This window comes from Stenella coeruleoalba, assembly GCF_951394435.1.
Source record: "Stenella coeruleoalba genome assembly, chromosome: 11".
In the NCBI taxonomy this organism is placed as follows: domain Eukaryota; kingdom Metazoa; phylum Chordata; class Mammalia; order Artiodactyla; family Delphinidae; genus Stenella; species Stenella coeruleoalba.
The window spans coordinates 84,777,825-84,799,131 of NC_137157.1; the positions used below are offsets into that span (position 1 = coordinate 84,777,825).

Here is a 21,307-nt window from a genome sequence, read left to right on the forward strand (position 1 = left end):
TCCATTTTTCTTTCTCAAGATTGCTTTGGCTGCTTGGAGTCTTTTATGTTTCCCTACAAATTGTGAAATTTTTTGTTCTAGTTCTCTGAAAAATTACATTGGTACTTTGATAGGGATTGCATTGAATCTGTAGATTGCTTTAGGAAATATAGTCATTTTCACAATGTTCATTCTTCCAATTGAAGAAAATGGTATGTCTCTCTATCTGTTTGTATCATCTTTGATTTCTTTCATCAGTGTCATTGTTTTCTGCATACAGGTCTTTTGTCTCCCTAGGTAGTTTATTCCTAGGTATTTTATTCTTTCTGTTGCAGTCATAAATGGGAGTGTTTCCTTAATTTCTCTTTCAGATTTTTCATCATTAGTGTATAGAAATGCAAGAGATTTCTGTGCATTAATTTTGTATCCTGCCACTTTACCAAATTCATTGATTAGCTCTAGTAGTTTTATGGTAGCATCTTTAGGATTCTGTATGTATAGTATCATGTCATCTGCAAACAATGACAATTTTTCTTCTTTTCCAATTTGGATTCCTTTTATTTCTTTTTCTTCTCTGATTGCTGTAGCTAAAACTTCCAACACTATGTTGAATAATAGTGGTGAGAGTGGACAACCTTGTCTTGTTCCTGATCTTAGTGTAAATGGTTTCAGTTTTTCACCATTGAGAACGATGTTGGCTGTGGGTTTGTCATATATGGCCTTTATTATGTTGATGTAAGTTTCCTCGATGCGTACTTTCTGGAGAGTTTTTACCATAGTTGGGTGTTGAATTTTGTCGAAAGCTTTTTCTGCATCTATTGAGATTATCATATGGTTTTTATCCTTCAGTTTGTTAATATGGTGTATCACATTGATTGATTTGCGTATATTGAAGAATCCTTGCTTTCCTGGGATAAACCACACTTGATCATGGTGTATGATCCTTTTAATGTGCTGTTGGATTCTAGCTGTGCTGTTTGCTAGCATTTTGTTGAGGATTTTTGCATCTATGTTCACCAGTGATATTGGTCTGTAGTTTTCTTTATTTTGACATCTTTGTCTGGTTTTGGTATCAGGGTGATGGTGACCAGGTAGAATGAGTTTGGGAGTATTCCTCCTTCTGCTATATTTTAGGAGAGTTTGAGAAGGATAGGTGTTAGCTCTTCTCTAAATGTTTGATAGAATTCGCCTGTGAAGCCATCTGGTCCTGGGCTTTTGTTTGTTGGAAGATTTTTAATCATAGTTTCAATTTCAGTGCCTGTGATTTGTCTGTTTATATTTTCTATTTCTTCCTGGTTCAGTCTCAGAAGGTGTGCTTTCCTAAGAATTTCTCCATTTCTTCCAGGTTGTCCATTTTATTGGTATATAGTTGCTTGTAATAATCTCTTATGATTATTTGTATTTCTGCAGTGTCAGTTGTTACTTCTCCTTTTTCATTTCTAATTCTGTTGATTTGAGTCTTCTCCCTTTTTTTCTTGATGAGTCTGGCTAGTGGTTTATCAAATTTGTTCATCTTCTCAAAGAACCTGCTTTTAGTTTTATTGATCTTTGCTATTGTTTCCTTCATTTGTTTTTTCTTTATTTCTGCTCTGATCTTTATGATTTCTTTCCTTCTGCTAACTTTGGGGATTTTTTGTTCTTCTTTCTCTAATTGCTTTAGGTGTAAGGTTAGGTGGTTTATTTGAGATTTTTCTTGTTTCTTGAGCTAGGATGGTATTGCTATAAACTTCCCTTTTAGAACTGCTTTTGCTGCATCCCAAATGTTTGGGGTCATAGTATTTTCATTGTCATTTTTTCTAGGTATTTTTTGATTTCCTCTTTGACTTCTTCAGTGATCTCTTTGTTATTTAGTAGTGTATTGTTTAGCCTCCATTTGTTTGTATTTTTTACAGTTTTTTTCCTGTAATTGATATCTAGTCTCATAACACTGTGGTCAGAAAAGATACTTGATACAATTTCAATTTTCTTAAGTTTACCAAGGCTTGATTTGTGACCCAAGGTATGATCTATCCTGGATAATGTTCCATGAGCACTTGAGAAGAAAGTGTATTCTTTTGTTTTTGGATGGAATATCCTATAAATATGTTATGTCCATCTTGTTTAATATCATTTAAAGCTTATGTTTCCTTATTTAATTTCATTTTGGATGATCTGTCCATTGGTGAAAGTGGGGTGTTAAAGTCCCCTACTATCATTGTGTTACTTTCGATTTCCCCTTTTATGGCTGTTAGCGTTTGCCTTATGTATTGAGGTACTCCTATCTTGGGTGCATAAATATTTATAATTGTTATATCTTCTTCTTGGATTGATCCCTTGATCATTATGTAGTGTCCTTCTTTGTCTCTTGTAATAGTCTTTATTTTAAAGTCTATTTTGTCTGATATGAGAATTGCTACTCCTGCCTTCTTTTGATTTCCATTTGCAGGGAATATCTTTTTCCATCCCCTCACTTTCAGTGGTTGTGTCCCTAGGTCTGAAGTGGGTCTCTTGTAGGCAGCATATATATGGGTCTTGTTTTTGTATCCATTCAGCCAGTCTGTGTCTTCTGGTTGGAGCATTTAATCCATTTACATTTAAGGTAGTTATTGATATGTGTGTTCCTATTCCCATTTTCTTAATTGTTTGGGGTTTGTTATTGTAGGTCTTTTCCTTCTCTCATGTTTCCTGCCTAGAGAAGTTCCTTTAGCATTTTTTGTAAAGCTAGTTTGATAGTGCTGAATTCTCTTAGCCTTTGCTTGTCTGTAAAGATTTTAATTTCTCCATTGAATCTGAATGAGATCCTTGCTGGGTAGAGTAATGTTGGTTGTAGTTTTTTCCCTTTCATCACTTTAATATGTCCTGCCACTCCCTTCTGGCTTTCAGAGTTTCTTCTGAATGATCAGCTGTTAACTTTATGGGGATTCCCTTGTATGTTATTTGTTGTTTTTCCCTTGCTGCTTTTTATATTTTTTCTTTGTGTTTAATTTTTGGTAGTTTGATTAATAGTTGTTGGCATATTTCTCCTTAGATTTATCCTGTATGGGACTCTCTGCACTTCCTGGACTTGACTGACTATTTCCTTTCCCATGTTAGGGAAGTTTTCAACTATAATCTCTTCAAATATTTTCTCAGACCCTTTCTTTTTTTCTTCTTCTTTTGGGACCCCTATAATTCGAATGTTGGTACATTTAATGTTGTCCCAGAGGTCTCTGAGACTGTCCTCAATTCTTTTCATCCTTTTTTCTTTATTCTTCTCTGCAGTAGTTATTTCCACTATCTTCCAGGTCACTTATCAGTTATTCTGCTATTGATTCCTTCTAGAGAATTTCTAATTTCATTTATTGTGTTGTTCATCATTGTTTGTTTGCTCTTTAGTTCTTCTAGGTCCTTGTTAAATATTTCTTGTATTTTCTTCATTCTTTTTCCAAGATTTTGGATAATCTTTACTGTCATTACTCTGAATTTTTTGGGGGGTAGACTACCTATTTCCTCTTCATTTGTTTGGTCTGGTGGATTTTTACCTAGTTCCTTCATCTGCTGCATATTTCTCTGTCTCCCCATTTTGCTTAACTTACTGTGTTTAGGGTTAACACAGGCTGCAGGTTTGTAGTTCCTGTTGTTTTTGGTATCTGCCCCCAGTGAGTAATGTTGGTTCAGTGGTTTGTGTAGGCTTCCCGGTGGAGGGGACTGGTGCCTGTGTTCTGGTGGGTGGGTCTGGATCTTGTCTTTCTGGTGGGCAGGGCTATGTCCAGTAGTGTGTTTTGGGGTGTCTGTCTACTTAGTATGATTTTAGCGAGCTTCTCTACCAATGGGTGGGGTTGTGTTCCTGTCTTGCTAGTTGTTTGGCATGGGATGTCCAGCACTGGAGCTTGCTAGCCATTGGGTGGAGCTGGGTCTCAGCACTGAGGCAGAGACCTCTTAGAGAGCTCTCGCTGATTGATATTACATGGGGCCTAGAGGTCTCTGGTAGTCCAATGTTCTGATTTCAGCTCTCCTACCTCAGAGACTCAGGCCTGACATCAGGCCGGATCACAAAGACCCTGTTAACCACACAGCTCAGAAGAAAAGGGAGAAAAAAAGAAAGAAAAATAATAATATAAAACAATTAAAATTTTAAAAAATTATTAAAATAAAAAAGTAATTTAAAAAAAGAAGAGAGCAACCAAACCAATAAACAAATCCACCAATGATAATAAGCGCTAAAAACTATACTAAGGGCTTCCCTGGTGGTGCAGTGGTTGAGAATCTGCCTGCCAATGCAAGGGACACGGGTTCGAGGCCTGGTCTGGGAAGATCCCACATGCCGCAGAGCAACTAGTCCTGCGAGCCACAACTACTGAGCCTGCGCGTCTGGAGCCTGTGCTCCGCAACAAGAGAGGCCGCGATAGTGAGAGGCCCGCGCACCGTGATGAAGAGTGGCCCCCACTTGCCGCAACTAGAGAAAGCCCTCGCACAGAAACGAAGAACCCAAACGAAGACCCTAGTCTAAATAAATAAATAAATTTAAAACTATACTAAGATAAGCATAAAGATCAGTAACTAGTCAGTTGCAGACAGCAAACCCCAAGTCTACAGTTGCTCCAACGTCCACCACCTCAATTTTGGGATGATTCGTTGTCTATTCAGGTGTTCCACAGATGCAGGGTACATCAAGTTGATTGTGGAGATTTAATCCGCTGCTCCTGAGGCTGCTGGGAGAGATTTCCCTTTCTCTTCTTTGTTTGCACAGCTCCCAGGGTTCAGCTTTGGTTTTGGCCCCACCTCTGCATGTAGGTCACCCTCAGGCATCTGTTCCCCACCCAGACAGGACAGGGTTAAGCCGGTGGCTGATTAGGGAGCTCTGGCTCACTCAGGCCAGAGGGAGGGAAGGGTACAGTAGTTATAATTGGAATGCGGGGCCAAGCCAGCAGCGGCAGAGGCCAGCGTGACTTTGTATGCACGGGCTTCCGGTGGGAGGGGTGTGTGGATGGTGACCTGTGCTTGCACACAGTATTCTTGGTGGCTGCAGCAGCAGCGTTAGCATTTCATGCCCATCTCTGGGGTCCGAGCTGATAGCCGTGGCTCACGCCTGTCTCTGGAGCTCATTTAGGCGGTGCTCTGAATCCCCTCTCCTTGTGCACCCCGAAACAATGGTCTCTTGACTCTTAGGCAGGTCCAGGCTTTTTCTAGGACTTCCTCCTGGCTAGCTGTAGTGCACTAGCCCCCTTCACGCTCTGTTCATGCAGCCAACCCCAATCCTCTCCCTGAGATCCGACCTCCAAAGCCGGAGCCTCAGCTCCCAGCCCCCACCCGCCCTGGTGGGTGAGCAGACAAGCTTCTCGGGCTGGTGAGTGCTGGTTGGCACCAATCCTCTGTGTGGGAATCTCTCCGCTTGCCCTCTGCACCCCTGTTGCTGCGCTCTCCTCCGTGACTCCGAAGCTTCTGCTCTCCACACCCTGTCTCCGCCAGTGAAAGGGTTCCTAGTATGTGGAAACCTTTCCTCCTTCTCAGTTCCCTCCCAGAGGTGCAGGTCCCGTCCCTATTCTTTTGTGTCTGTTTTTTCTTTTTTCTTTTGCCCTACCCAGGTACGTGGGGATTTTCTTGCCTTTTGGGAGGTCTGAGGTCTTCTGCCAGCGTTCAGTGGGTGTTCTGTAGGAGTTGTTCCACATGTAGATGTATTTCTGATGTATTTGTGAGGAGGAAGGTGATCTCCCTGTCTTACTCCTCTGCCATCTTGAAGGTCTCCCCTAAGAAAGTCTTAGAAGAATGTTTGGGGACTTCTCTGGCAGTCAGGTGGTTAGGACTCAGTGCTTTCACTGCCATGGCCCTGGAATTCAGTCCCTGGGCAGGGAGCTAAGATCCAGCAAGCCACATGCCATGGCCACAAAAGCAAAAGCAAAAACAAACAAACAAACAAAAAGAATGTCTGGTGCTGTAAACAGACAGCCTCTAGAACTGCATTTACTCTCTCCAGTATTTCAGTAGTGAATATAGCATTTGAGAGGCAGACTCTGCCCTGGGCTTGCTGTGTTAATCCATTTTGTCAGGTATAAAATAAGATAATAATACTTTTCTTACAGAGTAGAAGGAAATAATTTATATCAAAGAGTCCAATATGGTGCATATTACCTAGTAGATTGCTCCTCCTGGTGCTGTCCGTATGTCTGTTCAAGCCACCAGGAAGGGAAAAAACAAAGTAGTTGCCCATATTTTTTTCTACTGCTAACCATTGGCCAGTTCATCATCTGGACAGATTAGGTTCTGGGGAAGTGAAGAAATGCTGTTTTAACTGGGCAGCTATAGGCAAGCTGAAATTTCAATTAATATGGAAACAGAGAATGGATATTGAGGAAACACAGTCTGCAAGTGTCCACCCCTTCGATCATGCAAATTTCGAATCCTGTTCTCACACATTGGACCCACCCTTACCAAAGGGTAGATTATCTGAGACCTGTTCATTTTTTGTATCCAGCTTAAATATTAGGATCCTTGGTGATGCTCAGTCTTTCCATCATATCCACACTTAGATCTTTGTTGTCTGATAACCTGTAAACCAAATTATCTATCTTTCCTACCCACAACCTGCTCACTATACAGTAGTGGAGTGCATACAGAATGACTGCAATGAAAACTGCCTTTGGGAAAAGAAAGAATGGGAAATCCACAACAGTCACTAGACCATACGAACGATTAAATTTTGCTGCTCAGGAAATACCAAAATTCCCTGTCGTTGTAATGGAGTATGTTCTTAAGATAACCATCTAGAAGTTTCCAGGTGGCTTAAGGAGCTGAGAGGACATCCCTGCACATTGTCCTCTGTCCCCTGGCTTTGCCTTCTGGAAGGTTTCTTTTTGCCCATGCTCCTCCATGACCACATTTAAAACTAGCCATAGAGATAATGGATTATTCCCTCTTGAGCTATGCACAAATTTCAGAGACTGTCTCCTCCTGGTGCAGTTTTGCAAATTCAGAAATGCAGAGTTCAAAAAATTATAAATATTTGCAGGCCTGTCATGTAGTGTTTTTGGCAACACCATTCCTTCAATAACTTAGTGAACTTCTAGTCTATATTTCTAGTTAGTTTGATATGTAATAAATCAGCAAATGAACTCATCCAGACGTAGATTTTATGTTTATCTTTTCAGTCACTCATTCTTTCATTTATTTATTCATTTTCACGTATCTTTTAACTTATTTTTTATTGAGGTGACATTGGTTTATAACATTATGTAAGTTTCATGTGTACAACATTATATTTCTACTTCTATAGACCCTATAGCATGCTTACCACCAAAACAGTTGATCCCCTTTACCCATTCCATCCCCCTCCCCTGCCCCTTTCTCTTCTGGTGACCACTACTCTGTTCTCTGTATCCATGTGTGTTTTTGTGTGGTTTGAGTTGTTCATTTATTTTGGGTTTTTTGGTTCTTTTTAAAATTATACATATGAGTGAAATTGTACAGTATTTGTCTTTATCTGTCTGACTTGTTTCACTTAGCATAATACCCTCGTCAAGATCCACCCATGTTGTCACATACGGCAACATTTCATCTTTTTCATGGCTGAGAATTATTGCATTGTATATATACACCACATCTTCTTTATCCATTCATCTGTTGATGGGCACTCATCTATTTTTTAAATGAAGTTTTTCCCTGCTAAAAGCACTTTAAATTTCTAAGACTAATATTTGTATTTCTATGAATTTGATGGAGGTTTGTGTGTAGAGGGTGGATAATACAAATTCTATCTTCCCATTGCCTGTCAGAAGATTTAAAAAGTGTTTTGTATGCAGAGGAAGAGGAGGAGGAAGATGAGGATGATAACATGTCCACGGTAATGAGGCTGAGGACTAAAATGCCATGGAAGACCTGTTGGCGGTACCTCACCTCTGGAGGATTCTTCTTGCTCTTCCTGATGATTTTCTCTAAGCTTTTGAAGCATTCCGTCATTGTAGCTATAGACTACTGGCTGGCCACATGGACCTCAGAGTACAGTATAAACAATACTGGAAAAGCTGATCAGGTACAGTGAAATGTTGAGATTAACAGTGATACCCTTTTATCTAGTTAGATACGAATACTCTATACATCACAGGAATTTTGTGGTGTTTTTTTGTTTTGTTTTTAACTTATTTTATTGAAGTATAGTTGATTTACAATGTGTTCATTTCTGCTGTACAGCAAAGTGATTCCGTTGTATATATATATGTATATTCTTTTTTTTTTTTTTTTTAGGAGTTTATTAATTTTTGCTGTGTTGGGTCTTCGTTTCTGTGCAAGGGCTTTCTCTAGTTGTGACAAGCGGGGGCCACTCTTCATCGCGGTGCGCGGGTCTCTCACTATCACGGCCTCTCTTGTCGCGGAGCACAGGTTCCAGACGCGCAGGCTCAGTAGTTGTGGCTCACGGGCCCAGTTGCTCCGCGGCATGTGGGATCTTCCCAAACCAGGGCTTGAACCCGTGTCCCCTGCATTAGCAGGCAGATTCTCAACCACTGCGCCACCAGGGAAGCCCTATGTATATTCTTTTTCATTTTTTTTTCCATTATGGTTTATCACAGGATAATAAATATAGTTCCCTGTGCTATACAGTAGGACCTTGTTGTTTATCTATTCTCTATATAATAGTTTGCATCTGCTAATCCCCAAATCCCAATCCATACCTACCCCACCCTCCTCCCCCTTGGCAACCACAGGTCTGTTGTCCATGTCTGTCACAGGACTTTTGTAATGATTCAATAAGTTAATTAGAGCACGACCTGAAATATATCATAAGAAGCATTTAAAGATAATGCTTGGATTTGGATTCAAGGGAGTTATACACATGATATATGGGTTTATGCGTAATATACACACTGGGCTTCTGTTGTTGTTCTGATGGTATTTGATTTTAACCAGTGAATTAGCTGGTCATTCTGAGATTAGGGATAGCAAGAATGAGCTTTGTGATGTAAAACGTCAAGAATATTTCAAACCAGAAAACAGACTCTAAGGCTTCATCTGCCCTTAGGCAAACCTTAAAGGAAGGTGAAGGAGTCTCCAAGAACTACACTCCTTCCACTGTCTAAATTGATGCAAGATAATGAAGTTGATATTGCCAGACTTTGATGTTGGGTGTCAGTTGATAATTTCTTATGTGCTTTCTTGTGTTGGCTGCTTTTTAGACCTACTATGTGGCTGGATTTAGCATACTTTGTGGAGCAGGTATTTTCCTCTGCCTTGTTACATCTCTCACTGTGGAATGGATGGGTGTCACAGCTGCCAAAAATCTTCATCACAATCTCCTCAATAAGATCATTCTCGGACCAATAAGGTAAAAAAAGTAGTTATTTACTTTACTCCCACACAGAAAATCATAAAAACATGCATTTTTAATTGAAGTGAAATGTGAAATTTTAAAGAATTTATTCAGTCTTTCAACAGATCAATAGGGATCTTCTCACGTTTATGACCCCAAAATGACTGTTAGCAGTGTTTAGGTTCCAGATAATTTAGTATTATACATTCCAATCTGTTCATTCCCTAGATTCTTTGATACCACACCACTGGGACTGATTCTCAACCGCTTTTCAGCTGATACAAATATCATTGATCAGGTGAGTGCCCGAGTTACTTCCAAGTTCAAAAATAAATTTCTCAGTGTAAGCTAAATAACATTTTAAGATAAATCATGATTCCTGTTAACAATAGAGGATTTCTAAAACTTAAATGAAAGCATTCATATCAATATTACATATATGCATAAATGATTTCTGGAATAAAATCTTAAAGGAAAACCTTAATTCAAAAAAATTTATGCATGTGGAAGAGGATACTTAGAGAATCAGCATGAAATAAAGAGAAATAGCAAAGAATGAACATTAAAATTTTTTATGTAAAAAGAAGTGATTTTGATCAGTGTTGTATCACCATTCGCAGTGGAGGTGTTGTAAAGTTCTTAAAGCTTAGTATTAACACAGAGTGTCTCCCAGAAGTAAAGAATGGAATACCGAGCTGTCTTAGATGTCCTTTACTTTTGTTAGATTGGCTCTTGAATGAGAGAAACTTTAGATGGTGTGATATCTTAAGGAATATTTCAAGGATGCCCAGTTTAGTCTTAGGTCCTTAGACTCTAGAAGTTTGTCCTGAAGTTAAAGACCTCAAACTCCGAAATTGGATCACCTCATGAACTGACTCCTTAGGGTGACTGAGCAAAGACTTGGCAAATCCAGCCCTTTCCTTTTCTGATTTTCTAGAGTGGCCTTAAAAACACCTAAATTACCATCAATTTAGTAAAAGAATGGTGCATGCAGCTGACTAAAATGTATGCTGAAAAATTTTGATGTTTTCACAATATTGGTGTCAGGTCATGCTACACCTAAAACACTTCCTAAGAAATACATATTGGAAAAGAAGAGACAGAACACTCCTTATTTGGAAGATGATGCTCTTGCTACCTAGAGATTCCAAAACAGTCAGTACAATAAAGAACCAACTAGGAAGTTAAGCAGAATATCTACATAAGACATACGATATAAAACTCAGTAACTTTCTCTACACCAATTAAAAATTATGTGAAAAATAAATTTCACTTATAATAACAAAAACTATGAAAAGAAAAATAAACATAATATGAAGAAAAGTGATCCAACAATCTGAAAATCATAAAAATCATATATATATATATACAATTTCCCTATCAGATACCTAAAAAATACTATAAAATTAAAACACTCTGATGATCACAGAAAACAAGCAGATCAAAAGAACAAAGTGGAAAACTCAAAGACACCAGTATATCTTGAATCAGTAAGAAAAGGAATATTTTTTCAGTAAAGGGTGTTGGGACAATTAACTACCTATAAAATACAAAGCAAATTCACATGTAATAAAGAGGGCCATCTAAAACCAAAACTATAAAATAAAATGTAGGAGAGTAGTTTTAGAATTTTGGGTGGGAAAGGTCTTTAAAAGTAAGACACAAAACTCAGAAACAATAAGAGAAAAGGCCAACAGAAATGACTCTAAAATTTTAAACTTCTATTGAGCCAAAAGCATCAGAGACATATTTAAAATGTAATAGATTCATTGGGAGAAAAACTGGCAACCTATGTAAAGAAAGAGGATAAACATCGATGATACATAAAGAGCATCTAAAAATCAATAAGGAAGATAAACAAGCCAATGAAAAATGTGCAAAGAATATGAGCAAGCAATTAAATTAAATTAATAGAGGAATAGCTAAATATGTTTTTTAATGCTATGCAGCTGTTAAAAAGAAATAGATTTGTATATAGTGGCATGGGAAGGTTTACAATCCATCTTGTTCAATGCAAATGGACAAATAACGTTTAGAGTATAGTGCTATTTGTATAAAATCCCACAAGATAAATAGGTAGATAGGTAAATAACTGACCAAAGATAAGTAGATAGGTTGATGGATAAACAATGGGAAGTGAGTGAAGTTGAAGGAGTGATGAATTGCTTATAATGAAAATGTTTGTATACTACTTTTGGAACTAATTATATAACTATGTTAATATAAAATTCATGATTTGAGGGCTTCCCTGGTGGCACAGTGGTTAGGAATCCACCTGCCAATGCAGGGGACACGGGTTTGAACCCTGGTCCGGGAGGATCCCACATGCTGCAGAGCAACTAGGCCCGTGTGCCAAACTGCTGAGCCTGCGCCCTAGAGCCCGTGAGCCACAGCTACTGAGCCCGCGTGCCTGGAGCCTGTGCTCCGCAGCAAGAGAAGCCACTGCAAGCCCGCGCACCGCAACAAAGAGTGGCCCCCGCTCGCCGCAACAAGAGAGGGCCCGAGTGCAGCAGCGAAGACCCAATGCAGCCAAAAATAAATAAATAAAATAAATAAATTTATAAAAAATAAAAATAAATTAATGATTTGTTGCCTTATAACCAATGTTTTATTTGAGCTAAAACATTTTCCTTTCAAACCACCTTTTTAACAGCATATCCCTCCAACTTTGGAATCTCTAACTCGCTCAACACTGCTCTGCGTGTCTGCCATTGGCATGATTTCTTATGCTACCCCTGTGTTCCTGGTTGCACTTGTGCCTCTTGGGGTCGCCTTTTATTTTATCCAGAAATACTTCCGAGTGGCCTCTAAGTAAGTAAAACAATGCACTATTCATCTTCAAAAGCCCATGTATTTGATTGTGATCCAGATTGGCTGTAACATTTTTCAAGATAAGGTATGGAATTTGGAAATGAAATCTAATTTAACTAGATGAAACCTATCCTGATACTGTGTTTCATTTGAAGAGATATTTTGTTTCTGTAATTGGTTATCTAAGCCTTACATAGTTCTGGATTTATATTAACAAGTGGATTGAGCCCAATTTTTCATTCCATGGTACTTTTTCTGAACATGGCATTGACAGAAAACTTATGAAATCAAATGTAGTCCCAAAGAATAAGTGATTTAATATTGTTATATTCCACAAGTGGGGAGGAAAAAAAGTAAAATATTTTCAAATGAGCAAAATGCACTCCATAAAAGATTAGTAGAAGTAAAAAGAGGTTAAAGAGATAAATCAGAGTGATAACTATAAAAGTGGAGAATCTTGAATGTCTGGTAGGAGTGCTGTAACTTTAAGAGGTTGGAAGTTGTTAGATTGGATCATTTAACACGCCCTTGAATATCCAGCCAAATAAATAAAAGATAGCCATGGATTGTAAATTCTTCTGTTAATATAAGATTTGTCATTTGCTGAGATGTTGAAAAATTAAGTGAAATATAGTACCAGTTGTTTTGAAATTTCCAATTTAACTTTGAAGTCCATGCTTTAAATAATACAGTAAATTTTATATTATCGCAGTAATCGCTTTATTTCAGCAAACACTTATCAAGCATTGTGTGTTGTAAATAACTGTGTAAGCCATGTGGCAGAGCAAGAGATCAACATGGCAAGGAACGATTCTCAAGAAACTTACAGTCTCTTGGGAAGATAAAAAATAAATAAGGTAACCCTTATATGTGGATCAAGTGCTTGAATAGGAAGGCAGGTATTGAGTTTATTCAGTAAAATGAAAAGATTTAATAGGACTTGAGCGCAGGGAAAATGAAAAAAATCAGGTAACAAGAAAAGGCAAGATTATTGTTGGGAACCTCTGGTTATATCTGCAACATTTCTTAATTTAAAAAAATATATATAGTTGTTTCTCCCTCAGGGCTGTGAATTAGGATCCTTCAAATGTTATGTTAAATCAAATGCTATGTTAAATCTAGGGATGCGTTTTCATCCCTAGCCTCTTCCCTTTGCTTGTAGCAAGTTCAGACCAAAAGGAAGAGGCTAGCCATCAAATTCACTCTTTCATTTCTTCTGGTATTATTGTTTCGTTTTGTTTTCTGGTATTATTGTTTATGCTGCTTGCTGGGGGGGCAGAAAAGTTCAGATACTTCATTTCTGCTGGCTGTTTCCAAATCTCACTGTGCCTTCTCACCACTGATATTCAACCGTCATGGTTTACTTCAGTCTCATACTCATCTGGGCCTGTTTTCACTCCTGGGCAATACAAATTGAGTGCAAAAGCCAGGCAAATATTCTTAGTTCATTACAAATTTGAATTGTGAATTCTGTCCATTATAAGTAAGAATAATCTGTTAACATTGATAGTTAATATATGCAGAGGATGAATTATTTTTAAAGGATGAACATTGATAATGGATTATAAGCCATTCTTCTTTGAAATTCTATGAAAGTTCGCAAATAGGACCACGTGATACTAAATCTCACAGACAAAAAGTCTCTTCTAGATGTTGAGGTTCTGCAGGACTCACCCATTCTGGAAAGCTCAGGCAGTTTAACAATTTTTTTTTTTTTTTTTTTTTTTTTTTGCGGTACGCGGGCCTCTGACTATTGTGGCCTCTCCCATTGCGGAGCACAGGCTCTGGACGTGCAGGCCCAGCGGCCATGGCTCACAGGCCCAGCCGCTCCGCGGCATGTGGGATCTTCCCGGACTGGGGCACAAACCCGTGTCCCCTGCCTCGGCAGGCCAGGCGGACTCTCAACCACTGCGCCACCAGGGAAGCCCTAACAGACTATTTTGTAAACACCAAAGGGAATGAAGATGGGGCACTAGCTACAGGACATGCCATGAAATTTTGAATATCTAAAATCAAAGACCTCATGTGTGGTTAGCTCTGTAAGTAAACATTTCCTGCTTACAAGAATACATGATCAAGCTGTACCCTCACCTTTTTGGTTCCATAAAATACAGTCCTATAAGCAGAGTTTCCTCCTTCCTCATTTTTTCCCTTTTATGACAAACCTCAATGTACTGACCACCTGTTACTGGTGTCAAATTTACAAATAGTCACTTTTTAAAAATAGCAGACTCTTTACATTCCTTCATATTCATCCTCCTCCCCCCCCTCTCTTTCCCTCCCCTCATTGCAGTTTCTGAAGTGAGTAAATCCATTTTAGAAACTTAAAAAAAAAAGACTTTGCTTTTGGTTGTGGGATGACCCAGGCAACCCAGAATGGCCTAAGATTATGTAACTAACAGTTGAAGATTACGTTAACAGTGTACTCAGTTCCCTTGACTCTGGAAGGTGAATGTTAGCACTGCTACTCTCATTCCCTCGACCCCAAAGACCCCGAGAAAGACAGAAAAAAGGCTGAAAAGAAAAAAACAGGCATGTTTTGAAATGTGTGCTATAAATCTTAGCCTATTTTCTAGAAACGCTAGCTTATGTGATTTAAAAAGTTATCATGAGTGTGCATCTTTATGGAACGGGTCCTACTCAGGCATTTGTCCACCAGACATTCATTGAGTGCTTTATATACCTGTAAATATATATTTACACTCAGAGGACCAGTGAATACAAGTTCCATTTAGGCAGGGATTCAGTTTCATTGTGGCAGAAGCCAAACTCGTTACCTGTTTCTTCAAATATCTTTATTCTCTGTCCCCCATCCTGGTAAATAGTACTGTCATTTTCCAAGGCTGCTGAGTAATTACCAAGTCATATTTGACTCTCCTCTCTTTTTTCATTTTAGTTTATTTTTTAATTGAAGGATAGTTAATTTACAATGTTGTATTAGTTTCAGGTGTACAGCAAAGTGATTCAGTTATACACACACACGCATATATTTATATTCTTTTTCAGATTACTTTCCATTATAGGTTATTACCAGATATTAAGTATAGTTCCCTGTGCTATACAGTAGGTTCTTGTTGTTTACCTACTTTATATATGGTAGTGTGTATATGTTAATCCCAAACTCCTAATTTATCTCTCCCCGCATCCCCTTTGGAAACCGTAGGTTTGTTTTCTATATCTGTGTGGCTCTCCTCTCTTATTCACTCTGCTACGAGTTGACTGTAGCAGTTTAGAAAGCTACTTCTAGTAGGCGATCTCACAATCTCCCCTTATTTTAAATTTCACCCACATCACAATAATTAAGAACTTTTAAAAAAATTCCTTACATAGACTATCTTTACTCACTGATTCTCTTCCATCCTTTACACTGTCTCCCAAGTTATGTTGCTTTAACCCAGCTCTGATCATTTTATGTCTAGTCCTCAGTGTTTTCTCCCAGACCATCCAGGATCTTCTACAGTCTAGCCCTGCCCATTGTTTTTCCAGCCTTTTCCCACTACAACACAAAGGATTCTGGCACCAGCCAGATTGAACTTGCCAGTTATTTAGTCTTCTGTGCTTGCTCTTGTTTGTTCCCTCAGCTGGAATGCATTTCTTCTTGTCTGTTTGGTTGAAGCCCTCCGCATGCTTAAGATTTGGCCTAAATCTCCACCTGCTCAAAGAAAATATTTCCCATCTCCTACATATAAATTAATTGCTCATTCCTCTGTGTCCCCATAACAGTGTACTTTAGCTGTGATACAAAGCTGATATTTTTGTACAACACATAATATTCAGCCTGGACCTGTATTTATTATACGTACTTATCTTTCCCTTCCTCTTTAGATTGTAAGCTGTTGAAGTTCTTGTTAATTGAGTGCTAGAGGAAAATAGTTGCGATGACAAATAATAACCTTAATTTAGAATGAATGCAGTAGTCTATGAGTCTGAAGAAGTGTAAGGTTTATTTTTGCACTTGTCTCTGTCCTAGGGATCTCCAGGAACTTGATGATACTACCCAGCTCCCTCTGCTTTGCCACTTCTCAGAAACTGCTGAAGGACTCACCACTATTCGGGCATTTAGGTGAGTAAACATGTTTTCCTTTTGTTGATTAGGCAGTTACATCATCAACAAATATTCACCTACATATAACTGATCATTGCTCCCATTTTTGGATGCCCACTGTGTGCGTGGCCGTGTTTTAAACTAGTAGTAAGAAAAACGTGGCAGTAAATGATCACAGAGTTTAATCTTTTGAAATTTTAATAAGAATAAAGAAAGAATTAAGCATCATGTTGGAAGGATACTAGCTGTGGGGTTTAGACCAGGCTTTTAAATTCCCTAGCCTCACCTCTGAAATGGGGAAATCAGTTTCGCTTCTTAGGCTTGTTGGACTAATGATATAATGCATGTAAGGCATTAACCACAGTGGTTAGCAGAAAAACACCCAACATAGAAGTTAAAATAAATGTATTAATAATAATAATAAAAGAAATATTATTACACCAAAGTTATTTTAGGATTTAATCAGTTTTCTTGAATGTTGGTAAATAGAGTAATATCCCAAGCTTTTCATCAAGAGTGTCTGCTTAATACACAAAGAATTACCTGACCCTGTTTTCCCTGTTCAGGTAAAATCAGAAAAGAAGGTGGCATCATTGAATGTTTCATTTACTCTAGAAAATCAACATCTTAAAGTATTATATATTTCTGCAGTGCTAAATGCAAACATGTATTGATTTCTGTTTTTAAATTAATTAATTTTTTATACAGCAGGTCTTATTAGTTATCCATTTTATACATATTAGTGTATGTATGTCAACCCCAATCTCCCAGTTCATCCCACCACCACCCCCTGCCCTGCTTTCCCCCCTTGGTGTCCATACATTTGTTCTCTACATCTATGTCTCTATTTCTGCCTTGCAAACCAGTTCATCTGTATCATTTTTCTAGATTCCACATATATGCGTTAATATATGATATTTGTTTTTCTCTTTCTGACTTACTTCACTCTGTATGACAGTCTCTAGATCCATCCACGTATCTACAAATGACCCAATTTCATTCTTTTTTATGTCTGAGTAGTATTCCATTGTATATATGTACCTCATCTCCTTTATCCATTCGTCTGTCGATGGTCATTTAGGTACTTCCGTGACCTGGCTATTGTAAATAGTGCTGCAGTGAACACTGTGGAACATGACTCTTTTTGAATTATGGTCTTCTCAGGGTATATGCCCAGGAGTGGGATTGCTGGGTCGTATGGTAGTTCTATTTTTAGTTTTTTAAGGAATCTCCATACTGTTCTCCATAGTGGCTGTATCAATTTACATTCCCACCAACAGTGCAAGAGGGTTCCCTTTTCTCCACACCCTCTCCAGCATTTGTTGTTTGTAGATTTCCTGATGATGCCCATTCTAACCGGTGTGAGGGATACCTCACTGTAGTTTTGATTTGCATTTCTCTAATGATAAGTGATGTTGAGCATCTTTTCATGTGCCTCTTGGCCATCTGTATGTCTTCTTTAGAGAAATGTCTATATAGGTCTTCTGCCCATTTTTTGATTGGGTTGTTTGTTTTTTTAATGTTGAGCTACATGAGTTGTTTATATATTTGCAGATTAATCCTTTGTCCATTGATTCATCTGCAAATATTTTCTCCTATTCTGAGGGTTGTCTTTTCGTCTTGTTTATGGTTTCCTTTCCTGTGCAAAAGCTTTTAACTTCCATTAGGTCCCATTTGTTTATTTTTGTTTTTATTTCCATTACTCTAAGAGGTGGGTCAAAAAAGATATTGCTGTGATTTATGTCAGAGTGTTCTTCCTATGTTTTCCTCTAACGGCTTTATAGTGTCTGGTATTACATTTAGGTCCATAATCCATTTTGAGTTTATTTTTGTGTACAGTGTTAGGGAGAGTTCTAGTTTCATTCTTCTACATGTAGCTGTCCAGTTTTCTCAGCACCACTTATTGAAGAGACTGTCTTTTCTCCATTGTATATCCTTGCCTCCTTCGTCATAGATTAGTTGACCATAGGTGCATGGGTTTATCTCTGGGTTTTCTATCCTGTTCCATTGATCCATATTTCTGTTTTTGTGCCAGCACCATATTGTCTCGATTACTGTAGCTTTGTAGTATAGTCTGAAGTCAGGCAGTCTGATTCCTCCAGCTCCATTTTTTTCCCTCAAGATAGCTTTGGCTCTTCAGGGTCTTTTGTGTCTCCATACAAATTTTAAGATTTTTTGTTCTAGTTCTGTAAAAAATGCCATTGGTAATTTGATAGGGATTGCATTGAATCTGTAGATTGCTTTGGGTAGTATAGTCATTTTCATCAAGAACATGGTGTATCTCTCCATCTGTTTGTGTCATCTTTGATTTCTTTCATCAGTGTCTTATAGTTTTCTGAATAAACCTCCTTGGGTAGGTTTATTCCTAGGTATTTTATTCTTTTTGTTGCAATGGCAAATGGGAATGCTTCCTTAATTTCTCTTTCTGATGTTTCATTGTTGGTGTATAAGAATGAAAGAGATTTCTGTGCATTAATATTGTATCCTGCAACTTTACCAATTTCATTGATTAGCTCTAGTAGTTTTATGGTAGCATCTTTAGGATTCTGTATGTATAGTATCATGTCATCTGCAAACAATGACAATTTTACTTCTTCTTTTCCAATTTGGATTCCTTTTATTTCTTTTTCTTCTCTGATTGCCATGGCTAGGACTTCCAAAACTATGTTGAATAATAGTGGCAAGAGTGGACATCTTTGTCTAGTTCCTGATCTTAGAGGAAATGCTTTCAGTTTTTCACCATTGAGGATGATGTTTGCTGTGCGTTTGTGGTATATGGCCTTTATTATGTTGAGATAGGTTCCCTCTATGCACACTTTCTGGAGAGTTTTTGTCATAAATGGGTGTTGAATTTTGTCAAAAGCTTTTTCTGCATCTATTGAGATGATCATATAGTTTTTCTTCTTCGGTTGTTAATATGGTGTATCACATTGACTGATTTGCGTATATTGAAGAAGACTTGCACCCCTGGGATAGATCACACTTGATCATGGTGTATGATCCTTTTAATGTGTTGTTGGATTCTGTTTGCTAGTATTTTGTTGAGGGTTTTTGCATCTATATTCATCAGTGATATTGGTCTATAATTTTGTTTTTTTGTAGTTCTTTGTCTGGTTTTGGTATCTGGGTGATGGTGGCCTCATAGAAAGAGTTTGGGAGTGTTCCTTCCTCTGCACTTTTTTGGAAGAGCTTGAGAAGGATGGATGTTAGCTCTTTTCTAAATGTTTGATAGAATTCACCTGTGAAGCCATCTGGTCCTGGACTTGTTGGAAGATTTTTTTTTTTTTTAACATCTTTATTGGAGTATAATTGCTTTACAATGGTATGTTAGTTTCAGCTTCACAACAAAATGAATCAGTTATATATATACATATATTCCCATATCTCTTCCCGCTTGCGTCTCCCTCCCTCCCACCCTCCCTATCCCACCCCTCCAGGCGGTCACAAAGCACCGAGCTGATCTCCCTGTGCTATGCGGCTGCTTCCCACTAGCTATCTACCTTACGTTTGGTAGTGTATATATGTCCATGCCTCTTTATCGCTTTGTCACCGTTTACCCTTCCCCCTCCCCATAGCCTCAAGACCATTCTCTAGTAAGTCTGTGTCTTTATTCCTGTTTCACCTCTAGGTTTTTCATGTCGTTTCTTTTTTTAATTCCATATATATGTGTTAGCATACAGTATTTGTCTCTCTCTTTCTGACTTACTTCACTCTGTATGACAGACTCTAGGTCTATCCACCTCATTACAAATAGCTCAATTTCGTCTCTTTTTATGGCTGAGTAATATTCCATTGTATATATGTGCCACGTCTTCTTTATCCATTCATCCGATGATGGACACTTAGGTTGTTTCCATCTCTGGGCTATTGTAAATAGAGCTGCAATGAACATTTTGGTACATGACTCTTTTTGAATTATGGTTTTCTCAGGGTATATGCCCAGTAGTGGGATTGCTGGGTCATATGGTAGTTCTATTTGTAGCTTTTTAAGGAACCTCCATACTGTTCTCCACAGTGGCTGTATCAATTTGTATTCCCACCAACAGTGTAAGAGGGTTCCCTTTTCTCCACACCCTCTCCAGCATTTATTGTTTCTAGATTTTTTGATGATGGCCATTCTGACTGGTGTGAGATGATATCTCACTGTAGTTTTGATTTGCATTTCTCTAATGATTAGTGATGTTGAGCATTCTTTCATGTGTTTGTTGGCACTCTGTATATCTTCTTTGGAGAAATGTCTATTTAGGTCTTCTGCCCATTTTTGGATTGGGTTGTTTGTTTTTTTGTTATTAAGCTGCATGAGCTGCTTATAAATTTTGGAGATTAATCCTTTGTCAGTTGCTTCATTTGCAAATATTTTCTCCCATTCTGAGGGTTGTCTTTTGGTCTTCTTTATGGTTTCCTTTGCTGCGCAAAAGCTTTTAAGTTTCATTAGGTCCCATTTGTTTACTTTTGTTTTTATTTCCATTTCTCTAGGAGGTGGGTCAAAAAGGACCTTGCTGTGATTTATGTCATAGAGTGTGCTGCCTATGTTTTCCTCTAAGAGTTTGATAGTTTCTGGCCTTACATTTAGGTCTTTAATCCATTCTGAGCTTATTTTTGTGTATGGTGTTAGGGAGTGATCTAATCTCATACTTTTACATGTAGCTGTCCAGTTTTCCCAGCACCACTTATTGAATAGGCTGTCCTTTCTCCACTGTACATTTCTGCCTCCTTTGTCAAAGATAAGGTGACCATATGTGCGTGGGTTTATCTCTGGGCTTTCTATCCTGTTCCATGGATCTATCTTTCTGGTTTTGTGCCAGTACCATACCGTCTTGATAACTGTAGCTTTGTAGTATAGTCTGAAGTCAGGGAGCCTGATTCCTCCAGTTCCTTCTTTCGTTCTCAAGATTGCTTTGGCTATTCGGGGTCTTTTGTGTTTCCATACAAATTGTAAAATTTTTTGTTCTAGTTCTGTGAAAAATGCCAGTGGTAGTTTGATAGGGATTGCATTGAATCTATAGATTGCTTTGGGTAGTAGAGTCATTTTCACAATGTTGATTCTTCCAATCCAAGAACATGGTATATCTCTCCATCTATTTGTATCATCTTTAATTTCTTTCATCAGTGTCTTATAATTTTCTGCATACAGAGCTTTTGTCTCCTTAGGTAGGTTTATTCCTAGATATTTTATTCTTTTTGGGAGTGTTTTCTTGATTTCACTTTCAGATTTT

At 38.2% G+C, this 21,307-nt stretch overlaps 1 protein-coding gene across 13 annotated transcripts in view; it reads left to right on the top strand.

The window, feature by feature from the left end:
- Positions 1–21,307, top strand: part of ABCC9 (ATP binding cassette subfamily C member 9) — a 331,111-nt gene that overhangs the window by 269,786 nt on the left and 40,018 nt on the right. For all 13 annotated transcript variants that reach the window (XR_013830487.1, XM_079936823.1, XM_079936819.1 and 10 more), the window contains 5 exons: positions 7,734–7,963; positions 9,102–9,250; positions 9,464–9,533; positions 11,889–12,046; positions 16,017–16,109. Coding sequence is in view for 12 of the 13 variants with exons in the window: in XM_079936823.1 (XP_079792949.1) it covers positions 7,734–7,963; positions 9,102–9,250; positions 9,464–9,533; positions 11,889–12,046; positions 16,017–16,109 (700 nt within the window). In the remaining variant the exon portion in view is untranslated. The remainder of the gene's footprint in view (positions 1–7,733; positions 7,964–9,101; positions 9,251–9,463; positions 9,534–11,888; positions 12,047–16,016; positions 16,110–21,307) is intronic.